At 41.1% G+C, this 13,630-nt stretch overlaps 1 protein-coding gene across 2 annotated transcripts in view; it reads right to left on the reverse strand.

Moving 5' to 3' along the window:
• Positions 1-4,563, reverse strand: part of RFC1 (replication factor C subunit 1) — a 71,476-nt gene extending 66,913 nt beyond the window's left edge. For both annotated transcript variants that reach the window (XR_010091248.1, XM_063457878.1), the window contains exons 1-2: positions 4,466-4,563; positions 1,671-1,784 (exon numbers count right to left, since the gene is read on the reverse strand). Coding sequence is in view for 1 of the 2 variants with exons in the window: in XM_063457878.1 (XP_063313948.1) it covers positions 1,671-1,784; positions 4,466-4,468 (117 nt within the window). In the remaining variant the exon portion in view is untranslated. The remainder of the gene's footprint in view (positions 1-1,670; positions 1,785-4,465) is intronic.
• Between the last annotated feature and the right edge of the window lie 9,067 nt (positions 4,564-13,630).

The raw sequence follows: 13,630 nt of genomic DNA on the forward strand, positions 1-13,630 counted from the left end.
TTGCAGTTTTGAATACACTGCAATGCTTCCACTACAGGGTTAACATTTCTCAAACTTTGTTTTCAATTAAATGCTGCTCCTAGAGTAGCACTTGATTGGCACAACACAGAGATTTGTCGATCATACGCTCTAGCCTCTCAATGCTTTCCTTAGAAGAAGCATTGGATTGGCTGAGTTCATCAAGGCTGATAATATTGGCCAAAGAGAAGGGGCACGTGTGGATAGAGCAGTGCAGCGAGGTAACACAGGTAGGTGAGACTATCTTTTTGCATGCACTCGGGGGGATGGGACATGTTGTATTCCTAAAGCTATAGTGTTCCTTTAAAGGACTACTCCAAGTATACTCAGCACGACAGCCAGCTGTGGTGGTTGTAATGACATGAGTACTCTTCAACTATTTGCGCTCTTCCCTGGGTTCCTGACAGATGCCAATAGTCCTCTTGTGGCCAGTGAGGACTTCTGGCTTCTGCAGAAGTGGATCCAGCAGGTCATTCATTGGCCAGAAGTCAGCTGACCACTCTCAGCAAATGAATGCAGTTCTGTGTATAGGAAAAAGCCCTACATTGACATAAGCCAGCCTGAAACTATTTCTGAGCTGACTAATGACACCCCCCAGGTCGCTGCAGCAGAGGGATTCAAAGCGAAACACTGCACACCTCATAGATTGTAAGTTTGTTTGAGCCACTTAACCTCTTCGCTCTGTTATGTTTTGTATGTCAATGACTTGATACAAATAACCCCATTGTATATTTGTTAAAGGGACACTCCAGGCACCCAGACCACTTCTGCTCATTAGAGTGGTCTGGGTGCCAACTCCCACTACTCCTAACCCTGCAAGTGTAATTATTGCAGTTTTTTATAAACTGCAATAATTACCTTGCAGGGTTAACTCCACCTCTAGTGGCTGTCTACTAGACAGCCACTAGAGGGAACTTCCTGCTTCATAGCACAGGAAACCTGTGCTAGAGCGTCGCTGGATGTCCTCACGCTGTGTGAGGACCTCCAGCGTCGCTCAAATCCCCATAGGAAAGCATTGAAATTAGTTTTCAATGGTTTCCTATGGGGAGCGCTAATGCGCATGCGCGGCATTGTTTTCAATGGTTTCCTATGGGGAGCGCTAATGCGCATGCGCGGCATTGCCGCGCATGCGCATTAGGTCTCCTCAGCCGGTGGGCGGGATTAGTCTCGCCCACCGGAAGCACAGGGAGGAGCGTCGCAGAGGAAGAGACAGCAGCGAGGGACATCACCACTGACTCAGGTAAGTCACTGAAGGGGTTTTCACCCCTTCAGTAACTGGGGATTGGTGGGTGGGAGGGAGAGGGACCCTCCAGTGCCAGGAAAAACGGATTGTTTTCCTGGCACTGGAGTTTCCCTTTAAGCGCTATATACTGGAGCTACATACATGCGAATAAAATGAAAACAGACTCCAGGCTGCATGACTGCTTCAAATCAATTAAGTGGTTACGGTGTTTGGAGTCATCCTTTAAGATGGAACTTTTAACATAAACTAAATGCAAAGTGACAGTGCCACTTTATCCCATTAAGGACACAGCTACAGAAGTAAAAGGCCAGCATGACTGACAAATTCCGTCATGTGTCCTTAAGGAGTCAATGTTTGTCAAGACTAAAACATATATTTAAAAAATAAATAAGGGGAGAAAATGACTTACTTTATTATCCTTTGATTTCTTTTGCGCAGCAACACTCTTTGCTTTCTCTTTATCAGTACTTCCAGAGCTAGGTTTTTTTGGAACTGGGGTAACCCCAAAAAATTTACGAATATCCTAGAAATTAATACGGGAGATTAGAAGACAAGTTAATGAATTAGCAGTACATATGCAAAATACTAAATGTGAATAATCGAAAATATAATTTTCCACCTAGAGAAAATAAATAAATAAATAAATATATATATATATATATATATATATATATATATATATATATATATATATATATATATATATATATATATATATATATATATATATATATATATATATATATATTTATTTGTTTCCAATGATACAACATAGGGGTTTCCCATAGCAGACAGCCTATCGTGGACAGAATTGCACTCGATAAGGTAGAAGTGCACTTTCTGCATTATGAATGTGGGTGAAGAGTGGGCAGGTTATAAGTGTCAAAGTCACAGACAAAAAAAGATGTGTATAATGCTCATAGCATTATAGCACCATTTATTTTGAATCACTTGCAATTCTCACTTTAGTAAATAATCTGTTTGCTTTGTGGAATGGAGCTACGATGCCACAAAGTTTTGCCAGTGCCCAGAACCAAGGGCACAAAACCTTTAATGGGTTACTCCAACTAAAAACACTATTTTTGGCTTGGGTAACCCTACTAGCATGCCCCCCTCCCCCTGTTGTCCTGCAACTTGATCCTCCTCCAGTGACATCACTTCACTCTTGCTGCAGGGGAGGGACTTCTCTGGGGCAAAGGGGGGGACTAGGCACGGATAGAGGCAATGGCCATGGCACCATAAGCCAACTGTTATGCTAATATGTAATGCACGCCCATGACAGGTGCCCAGTTAGCCAGGCTAAAGCACTTGTTCCAGGCCAGCTAATGCCGATGCCAGAGGTTATGTTACACCTCCAGAAGCAAAGGACTTTAATTTTGTATTTGCAGCGTTTAAAACTAAAACACTGCCCATAGAGACTCCAGGCACCATGACCACTTCAAATCAATGAGGTTTTTAAACAGAAATGTACTATATGGGATACGAATGTATCCATCAGAAATAGATGACCACACTAGTCATAAAAGGCAATTCCCAAAATGAAGGCATATGCCATAAAATGTATTTTAGCATATTCTGATTTAGCTGCACTAGCATTGTACACATACATCGCTGAAAATGTTAAGTTATTATTTTTTTATATTTCATTGAACAGATAGCCCTTTACAAATAGACTGTATGTGAAAGGTGTGCTCTTTTATATGTAAAATTCTTAGATTACGTGTTGTTCCTCGTGATTAGTAGAGAGAAACCAGCCAGCAATTTATACATGTACTGTTACACTCGATCGTTGTTCTGCCTTACTGTGAGACATACCATGACATCTTGTAAACAAAACTGCAAATGTTCTGATAATAAAGCTTTTTGAAAGGAGAAAAAAAAAAGTTCTGTTTACATTGCTCACATGTCATGCCCAAACCCCAGCTGCCTGTCTGTGAGCAATGAAAGTAGCACAATTTTTAAAAAGCAGGTTAACGGACATTTCCACACTTCAGTTGCAATGGCCCAATATGCAGGGACCCCCCCATTATTATTATTTGGGGGGCATAGAGCTCGTCAACTGGGCCTGAGGACCAATGCTACTGATATACTCATTTAAACAAATGTATGAAGAAATAAATATACAAGTTAGCTGTTTTACACGCTAAGAAATTCACTTTAACACAGTGTTCCAGTTGAGTGTGTATTTTATATTCATCTGGCTTGAAAACGTGAGCCAAGGCTTTGTACTGCAACAGTCATCTCACAAAAGGGGAGAAAAAGTAAAAAAAATAAATTAAAAAAAAAAAAAAAAAACCAGTACATCTTTAACATGTTGTGATATGCAGATTACAGCTACAAAACTGACATTAAAAGAGTATATGACATAGTTTTATGTAAGGTTTCCTGTTTGTATTAAGCAGGTGTTTGTGGGTATACACATCCAACTTAACAGGGAGTAAAATCTTACAATTTTATTTTCATACATCCCCACTGAAGCACAAGAGCTAGCACTCAAGTAAAACTATAATTTACATTACTAAACTGTCTGCAGGTAAATATTGATGATACAGGAGAGAGTGTGGGGTAATTCAGCAAGCAAGCATAATGATATGGTAATGTGTATCTTCCCTAAACAAAATAAATTAACTTCTCTGTTCCTGTACACAGGCCTGGACCGAACCTAGGGTACAAGGGGTGAATGCCAGGGAGGGGGGCTGCTGGTCCTCTGCAAGCCAGATATGGGTAATTGTGGCATTATTTCAAAATGAGTCACACAGTATGCAGCAATCATTCCTCCATTCATAATTATAGTTAAAATATACCATAACATGCCATCACTCCTCCACTACTAAGTATAGGTAAACATACCATATCATAGTGTGTGTTTATTTTACCAGCATGGTGGATTTCAGGGTTTAGATTAACACCCCCACCCACCACAGTGTCCAAGGCAGGGCCCTGTATACCCACGTGTAGGGCAACTCCTGGCACAGTATAAGACCCTGATACAATGTATCTCAGATAATCCCACCCAGCAGTGAGGGGGGTTACAGTATCCTCTGCTTGGATGGCTGCCCCCCTGTGCCCAGCTCCATGCCCACTGTAAAGCACCCAATGTACCCACTGTAAAGCATGCCCAGCATCGCTCTGTTAAGATGGAAAGTAAAGCAGGATCGCTGCCATTGCACTCCTTGGCCCCCATGGACAGCCCCCGATTCTTACCATGGCCGGGGGTTCAGGCTGAGCCTTGCTGCTGTCCCGCCAGTGGCCCCCAGGAGCCCACGCTTGGCGCCAATCTCCAGCTCAGACAGCCCAGGTCATGGAGAGCCCTCCCATCCCCAGCGTCATGTGTCAGCGACATGCGCATCGGGGAGAGAGGCTGGCCGGCATGGGGTGGTCCCTAAAAACACAGGGGTGGGGGTCCCTAACTGTGTGTGGCTAATGGATGTCACATAGAGCGCCATAGGGGGCCCTAAAACACAGCAATGGGGGCCCCTATAGTGTGTGGTTAATCAATGTCACATACAGCAGGCTGAGAGCATCAGAAAAAACTTTCATGATTTACATGCAAATGTATGTTTGTAAGTGTGTGACACTAATATATGTAAATATTGCTGGTCTGCAATGTATTTCTGTAAACATTGTTCATGCTGATTGGGAAATGCAAGAAGAGTGCTTCTCAGCAGTATGTGGAATTCATATGCTGTAAGAGGAAATTAGTTTAATTGCTGGACATGTTTACAGATGGACAATCACTCAAGTTTAGCTTAACATTAAAACTTTCTACTAGCTAAAATAATCACATTTTCTAAAGTTTATTTTATTTTTGGTTACATACTTTAAAATGAGTTAACTCTTGCAGTGCCGGCGCTGTAGGAGTAAATGCTGGGGGTGCATGCGTGTTTGCTGCATTTATCCAAAAGATGCCAGAGCATGCAACCTTCTCAAGTGTCATGGGTACCTCGACACAATGTAAACATTTTTCAATGCTTTCCTATGGGGAGGTCTAATGCGCATGCGCGGCATTTGACAGGATGAAGGAACAAGGAACTGTCAATTTTCTACAAGTGACATTTCCACTTTACCATAACATGCCATCACTCATAGTTACCAGTTGTATTCCTGGCAGTATCGCTCCCCCTGCCACCCCACTCCCTCGCACCCCCCCTTCCTGGTAAATAAAGGGATAGAAACCTTTTATTTACTTACTTTATCCCAGCACCAATGCCCTTTCAAGATGGATTTCTGCTACTCCCCTTCGACGGCCCGCAACAAGCAGGTGCTAATGCCCATGCACGCAGGGCCGGCCTTAGGACTTTGGGCGCCCTGTGTGAAAAATCTTGGACTAGGTGCAAAAGGGACAGTGCACCCATACCACTTCAATAAGCCCCCCCAAAAAAACAAGTCCTTCGCATCCAGTGTAGGTGTGCAAACCCGCTACTACAATTTATTTGCATTGCATTGAGAAAGGGCTGCTGCCCGAAATGTTTGCTGCTTAAACTTTGTCCCCAAATAAATTGTGGTAGCACCTGGGTGTGCACACCTATATGTTTTTTGGCTGTTGTATATCCACCGTTGGGGCTTCAGTGTGGAGTTTCTGCAGCACAGGTCTAATTTTCTTTGTTAATACTTTGAATTCTGTATGCATTTTTTGCCTTTACCTCACCCTATATATAGTGATCACTTCAATGAGCTGAAGTGGTCTGGGTGCCTACAGTGTCCCTTTAAATCACTCTGGTTTCTCTTTATGGAGCCTAAATGGACCTAAGTCTTTTTCAACCTAGATTACTATGTGACTATTTAATTGTTGACACATTGATATGATCTTATATTCAGGTTATTTTTACTTTTTTTTTTAGCATAGTCACAAATATGTCAAGTGGTTTATAAACGAAACATCCAACTTAGTCCGCGGTGTCCATAAATATGTATAGAGGATAGAAATGTACTTATAGTTACTCAAGATGGAAAGGCAATAATAGGCTGTGAGCATCAGCTGACATGCTCATCTTATCACTGGAATCCAAGGCAAACCTTGTTTCCTTGCCTCGTGGCATTGCAAATCACATGACAAAAAGGACATGTGAACTACTAAAAGCTAAAAAAATAAAAAGAATCCGAGATTAAAGGGACACTATAGTCACCAGAACAACTACAGCTTATTGAATTTGTTCTGGTGAGTAGAATCATTACCTTCAGACTTTTTGCTGTAAACACTGTCTTTTCAGAGAAAATGCAGTGTTTACATTACAGCCTAGTGATAACTTCACTGGCCACTCCTTAGATGGCTGTTAGAGATCCTTCCTGGGTCATGGCTGCCTAAAATGCATCCAAACATTCAGTGTCTCCACCCTCTGCGAGCAGACACTGAACTTTCCTCATAGAGATTCATTGATTCAGTTCATCTCTATGAGAAGATGCTGATTGGCCAGGGCTGTGTTTGAATTGTGCTGGCTCTGGCCCTGATCTGCCTCTTTGTCAGTCTCAGCCAATCCTATGGGGAAGCATTGTGGCTACCACTTCTGCTGATGTCAGCAGGCAGTGGGCAGGTCAAATGGAAACAGGGACAAAGCCTGCAGCTTCAGGCTTGAATACAAGTAAGATTTTACTATATTTAGGGAGGCATGAGGGGACCAGGGTGGCTAGATGGTGGTTTTAACCCTATAGGGTCAGGAATACATGTTTGTGTTCCTCACCCTATAGTGCTCCTTTAAGTAAATTATGTTAGTTACTGACTAGGTATTGCAGGGTCTAGGTGTGCACCAGGATTTTGTAGTTTATAAGAGTAGTTTAGAAAAAAATCAGACTTAAGGGAAGATGGAACCCACTTTAATTTTATTTAATGCCTGTGGCGTCGGGCCTCTAGTTCTCCTAACATCATTTCAATTAAGTTGTTATGGTGGCTGGAATCATGGGTCTTCATCCTACGGCCGTTATACAATCCAGGAGGAATTTCATCAGTTGCACACCTATATTTTACATTCACCTTGGTGCTTTCAAATGCCTTGTTACTGTCTCTGTAAAGCTGGGGTTTAATAAAATCCTGTATTTGATCATCGTCTAGAGTATGTTTGGTGTTTGTTTAGGTTGAACACAGAGATAGCAACAGAGTTAATGTTGTGAAGCAACTTCTACATTTTTCTGTTACCTAGATTCTGAACCTGTTGCTGTATGTGAGGAAGGTTATATCCAATACTGGTTTAGTCTGATCAATTGCTGGTTATTTTCTTTTATAATTTGAAAACGTTTTTTTAGGCCCTTGGGCATACATTTTAATTACAGTGTCTGTAGTATATGTTTTTGGATGTGTGTCTATGTATGAATGTTTGTCCATGGAAGTGTGTTTGTGTGCATTTGTGTATCTCTGTGGATATGTGCATGCGTATATGTGTTAGTGACTGCCTAAGACGTGCTAGTTTTTGTGTCTATGTATGTGATTGTGTGTATACATGTGTGCTAATGTGTATCTATTGGTGCCAGTTGTTACAAGACCAGTCATTAAAGGCTACTGTAACCCTTTGCCACTATTAGTCTGTTTAGCCTAACAATCATTGTTATTAAAGGGATACTATAGTGCCAGGAATACTAAACTGTAATCCTGGCACTATCGCCCCCACTCCCTCCTGCGACTCCCCTCCCTGCGTTAAATAAAGGGTTAAAAATTATTTATGTACTTACCTTATCCCAATTCCGATGTCCCTAGGCGCTAGGTAGACGCTCCGCCCCTTCAATGTCCAGCAACGAGAGGGCGCTAACTTGAATGTGCGGCAGGTGCCGCACATTAGACCTCCAATGCTTTCCTATGTGGAAAAATCTGACGCTGGATGTCCTTATGCGTGAGGACGTCCAGCATCAGATACCGGACCAAAGGTCTGTTTCTATTCAGGAAGCCCTCTAGTGGCTGTCTGGTAGACTTAGTAATGCCATGTAAACATTGCAGTTTCTCTGGAATTGCAATGTGTTAAATTGCAGCACTAAGTGCAAATGGGACACTGCACACAGACCAGTTTAATGAGCTGAAGTGGTCTAGGACAAGGCCTTTAAGTACCCCACCTTGAAACATACAAAAAGAGTGTTAAAACATACTCCAGTGCTGGGCGTCTGGTGTCAGCAGGGTACCTTGCTCATGACAGGCTTCTCATTGCTGGCTTAAAGGTATGCATGAAATCCTAACCAGTGAGGAGTTATCTGATTAATAGCTAGGCTGGTGTTACCAGGTTATTTGTAAACATGCCAATTTCTAATAAAATTCCCACTTTTTGTAAAATGGAAAAAAAGAGGGCACACTCTTTACACATAAAACACTTCAGCAAGCTAAAATGCTTTAGGTGTTTAGAGTGTTATTTGAAAGCACTTGGATGCACAGCACACCATACACTCCTTTTACCCTGCCCCTGGTACTGGACTACGGCCCCTTTGCCTCATACACTATAGCTCCTACACCCGTATAAATACATCACACCCTTTCTACCTTACAAATATACACCACAGCGCAACCTTCTTACCCACTAAAGTCGCCATCCCTCTACAACTACCACTCCTATCACTCACACATTACAGTCCATATCACCAACAACTACCGGAATTTGCGAGTGAAGTAACACTTTATAATATTGCCATGAAGGAGTATGGGAGCGACACAGGGCATTGCCCTCACACACTTTGTAGTAAATACTGCGGATACTCAGTATAACCTCCCACAGGGTAAATAGTGTCAAGGTTACTTACTAAATTGTGAATTGTTTGGAATTCAAAGTAAATTTAAAGTGAAAGTCACAATTTAATTTTAATCCAGTGGTCTTGGTAAAGGGGTCCTGTTATTTTAACATTGTAGTTTAGTAGAAATTAGTTACAGGGTTAAATTCACCTCTAATGACTGTCTTCCTGATATTAGAGGTTTTCTACTCCAGAACTGAGTGACACTCAGTTCTGGAATTAGCAGCAGCTAATAGCAGGATTTCATTGGGCGAACGCAGCGTTTCACCACATGTATATCTCCAATCCATTGCATCTCTATGAGAAGTATTGGATTGGAGGAGATCGTGGAAGATGTCAGCAGGCATACTGATGTCTTCAAAGGCATACTAGATGACTGGAAATGAAGGAAGTAAGTTTGTTACACTTAATTAAATGTAAAATAAAAAAGCAATGGGGTTTGGACAGAAGGAAACCTATAGTCCTGAAAAAAATATTCTCATATTATCAGATCAGCCAATGCACAAGATCTGTAGGTGCCCCTGCCAGTTCTCACCTTGTACTTCGGATTGTAGTGAGTGTAAACTCTGATAAGTAACACGAAAGTAAATTGCTGCAGGAATGCTCTGTACATATGCTTATTTATCTGTTTTTGTTTTTTCCTCTCTAAATATAACAGTAGGTTTTATGTGTCTTATTTACAAACCCTCTTTGTAAATACAGATCTTTTTGCTGAATGCAAGAGAGTAATCTTCCCATTCCATAGAAATATGCATTGGGGTTTATCTCCCAAACTAAGAATTATGGAGAGTTTTCTTCAGTTGCTAATTTGCGAATTAGCATTCAGAGATTGCCATCAGGAGTCTTTCCACTGAAAACAGGTGCCATCAGGTCATTCTGTTCCCTGTGGCATTCTGGAGCTAATGTATCTTAAATGTAATCATCAAGTCTCATCGCTTCTGTTGGGAGCAAAGTTATGACTCCTGATGAGGTCAAACTATCACAAGTTTCTATCACAGAGGTTAACGTGATTCAGACTGAGACATTTCAGTGCCTGCAGAAATATGGAAGAGAATGCAGATTACAGAATTCCACCTATGTGGACATGTATTGATTGAAATGGTCCTTAGATCAGACACGGCAATGAGATCTACAGTTTGACAACCCAAGTGATGACGTGTCCATATATAACAAGTATCTGAGGTCAGTGTGTGGGTTCTCATACAATCCCCTGGCTGCCATAATCTGGATTCTGTACTAATGGCACGTTTGGAAGCATTCCCATCCTCTCAACAATATGAAAATAAATGTAAGCACATCCCACGTAAATGTAACTGTTTAGCGAAAAGGCAACCACCATCTTGATCTATTAGTGACAAGAGCTTAGGCAAATCCCACTCTATCACGATGATCTTAGCACATCATGGGGGATAACGGAATTAGATATATTGCTGATTCCCCAAGTGAGCTAATGCTTTCAGTTGAAATTTGTTGTCCTAAAATTTAAAAATTCACCTAGAATTCCTGACTATTCACACTATAGTGTTCACTTTGCGTAAACTAATCTCTGACCTTGTTCGAAATGACTGAATGATTTACATAAACGTCTACCATTAAGTCATAAATTCTCTTAAAGTGTTGTGTTTTAGCCCTGATATTTACCTGTGGCTATTTGAAACCGTGGGAAGTTTTTTACCTGTAAATATACATCAGGATTTATTTCTTTCTTAAAAAGTGTTTTGTTTTTTTTTTATTTAAAAAAAAAAAATATGTAATATGTTCTTTGTTTGGATAAATATCTGTCAATCATGAATATCTTGAAGAGATACGGTATTCTGAAAATGCCTTCCCCACCCCCCTGTAACATAGGTGTAGGCGATGCACTAACAAACTGCAAATAAAATAACAAAATAAAGATAAATCAGGAGACTCTCATGCTTTATAGGGCTTCTTTCTCATCCCATAACCCGCTATTAAGCAGCAGTTTATGGGATAATTAGTTGAAGTTCTACAAATAGAACAAGTGAGTTGCAGAATTATATTTATTTCCAAAATTAAAGCCTGTTCTATTGTGTATACATGGATAAAAAAGAATGCACTATATGCGTGGTCTAGATCAGTAGTTCCCAACCCAGTCCTCATGGTCCACTAACAATCCATGTTTTGTCAGTATCTCCATTGGAATAAAAAGAGAGAAATACATAAATCCTGGACTGTTGGTGGTCCATGACGACTGGTTTGAGAACCACTGGTCTAGATGCCAAAAAGCTAGATGCATAGCTTGCCATGAATGGCAGCTTTATCGCTATTGCTGCTCTGTCAGCAGCACCCATGGGGAAATCCCATCAGTCCCAAACTCTTGTCACCGCTAAGACAGTCAGGATCCCTGTTTCAAGGCATACTCTGCAACATTTCTGCTCCTAAAAGCAGACTCCGAGGACAACATGTCGTCAGTCATCACCCGGCTCTGCAGTGAGTACACTGATCCTTTACTAGACTGGCTAGCCACCCTTAAAGCTCTCCCCACTGAGGATAATTTGTCTCTTGCCACCACAGCCATCCATGAGAACATTAAAGCACTCTACCTTTTTTCTAGATGGTCACATGCTGACGTCTATTTGTCAACATACCCACTTTGACTTGCAGTAGTGGCAAGTAACTTTCAAGGCCTTACTAATAGCATAGGACTACAACCTTTGAGCTCTGCTCTAGAGGATTTGAGAAAGACCCTAACAACTTTATTTAACCCACTCCTGTGCAGGGATTCTGCTATAGATATTGAATTTGAATACTTCCATAGAGAACTTCATCCAACAAAGCCCACCAGGTGGCCCTCCGTGGGCCTTTCTTTTCTGCTTGCTTAGCCATGAGCTCAAACAGGAGATCATGAAACATGCTAGAGAATATGCCACCATCCATTATTTAACAGAATATTTTCTGTCTTTTCCAAAATGTGTCAACTCTGACTTTACACACCAGGAGGCTGTTCAGCCCTCTTACTTCAGCCTTGCAGGAGCTTTATATCACATATAGGTAGCACGGTCCTTTTGGCCTACACACCAGCACACCACAGGCTCTGCAGTGTAACTTCCACAACTGTTCCTGCCTGATGATACCTTTCAAGGCTAGCTTTACCCCTTCACTTAATATCTACAGGCTCCTCCATGCGAGCAGACATCTCCTGCAGCCAAACAACGCCACAAAAATCCACATCTAAGGAGATCCCTTTGTCTGATTTGAATGGCATTGAATCATGTGTCTCTTCAAATGGTTACTCCAACTAAAACAAGTGTTTTAAGAAAATACTGGTATTGATTGCAGTAGCCTCTTGTAGCCTGCGCCCCCACCCACCACCCAAAAAAAACCTATAAATAAACAAGCAAACAGTTAAAACTTACTTTGGCTCCAACGCCAAGACAAAATTCTGATATTTCTCCACTGATGTCACTCTCCTTGACAAGAGTGTCCCTCATCTTGCTGAGTGTTCTTTGGGCAATGGAACGAAGTGTGACATTTCCAAAAAACCTAATGACAACCATGAGAATGGTAGTGTGACCAATGTCAGGATCAGTCAGAGGACCCTCAGCAAGATGAGAGGCAGCAATCCTGACAAGGCAAAAAACAAAAGACAGAATAGGCATAATACTGAACCTTAGAGTCGCCAGGCTGAACACAACCAGTGGAAAAAAGCTAGATAAATACTTCAGGCCAGAGATAACACAAAAAATAGAAAATAATAAGGACAGATAGAGTCCAATTTCCACAATGTGCGCATTATTTATCATAGTTTAAAGGCACCCAAATCACTTCAGCTCATTGAAGTGGTCTGGGTGCACTGTCCCTGTCAGTTTGACCCTGAATTGGTCATTATTGCAGTTTTTGAGAAACTGCCTTATTAGTATTATTTTATACCCATAAAAAAATAACTCACCATATGCGTGGTCTATATATATTTAGGGCCACAGAGAATAACATTGGTTGAGGCTAGTGGAAAACTGTCAGAGTTTTGTTTGTAGCAATTTGCAGCAGATATATATATAATTTTCATATTTACCAAAAAACACAGAAACAATACCAGATTCACTCTCATCTGTTCAAGTAGGAGGCACATTACTTAAAATAAATTGACATGCTGGTGACAACTGACCACTTGCAAATTCAGAACCAAATGTAGCAACTTTTAGAATTCAAAACTCTCAGAGAAGGCTAGATTCCGCTGTTCATTCACGTCCATTCAGAAGATGACTTACTAAAAGTCAGAAATTGATAAACGTTATGAATGAAATCTGGTTTTTGCTTCCAAATGCCACTAGATTCTCCTCTATATTTTTTGCATTTTTGACCATATTGCATTTGGACTTTCTTTAATAATAACCCTGTGGGTTAGTGAGTGGATACAAAATGGTGGGTTAGTGAGTGGATACAAAATGGTGGGTTAGTGAGTGGATACAAAATGCTGCGTTAGTGACTGGATATTAAATAATGTGTTGTGATTCGTTACCTAGACTGTGTTATTGTGAAGCTAAAGTCCTTGCACCTGAGCAAATCGTACATTATGGAGGCCAATAATCACTCTGTAAGCCTATGAAGTCAGAATAGTGGCCTTCTTCTTTGGCAAACTATATTACTGGTCACCATCACTACTACATTTAAATATTGACAGAAGAAGTGAGATGTCATTTATAACAGAAC

This window comes from Pelobates fuscus, chromosome 6, assembly GCF_036172605.1.
Source record: "Pelobates fuscus isolate aPelFus1 chromosome 6, aPelFus1.pri, whole genome shotgun sequence".
NCBI classification, from domain to species: Eukaryota; Metazoa; Chordata; class Amphibia; order Anura; family Pelobatidae; genus Pelobates; species Pelobates fuscus.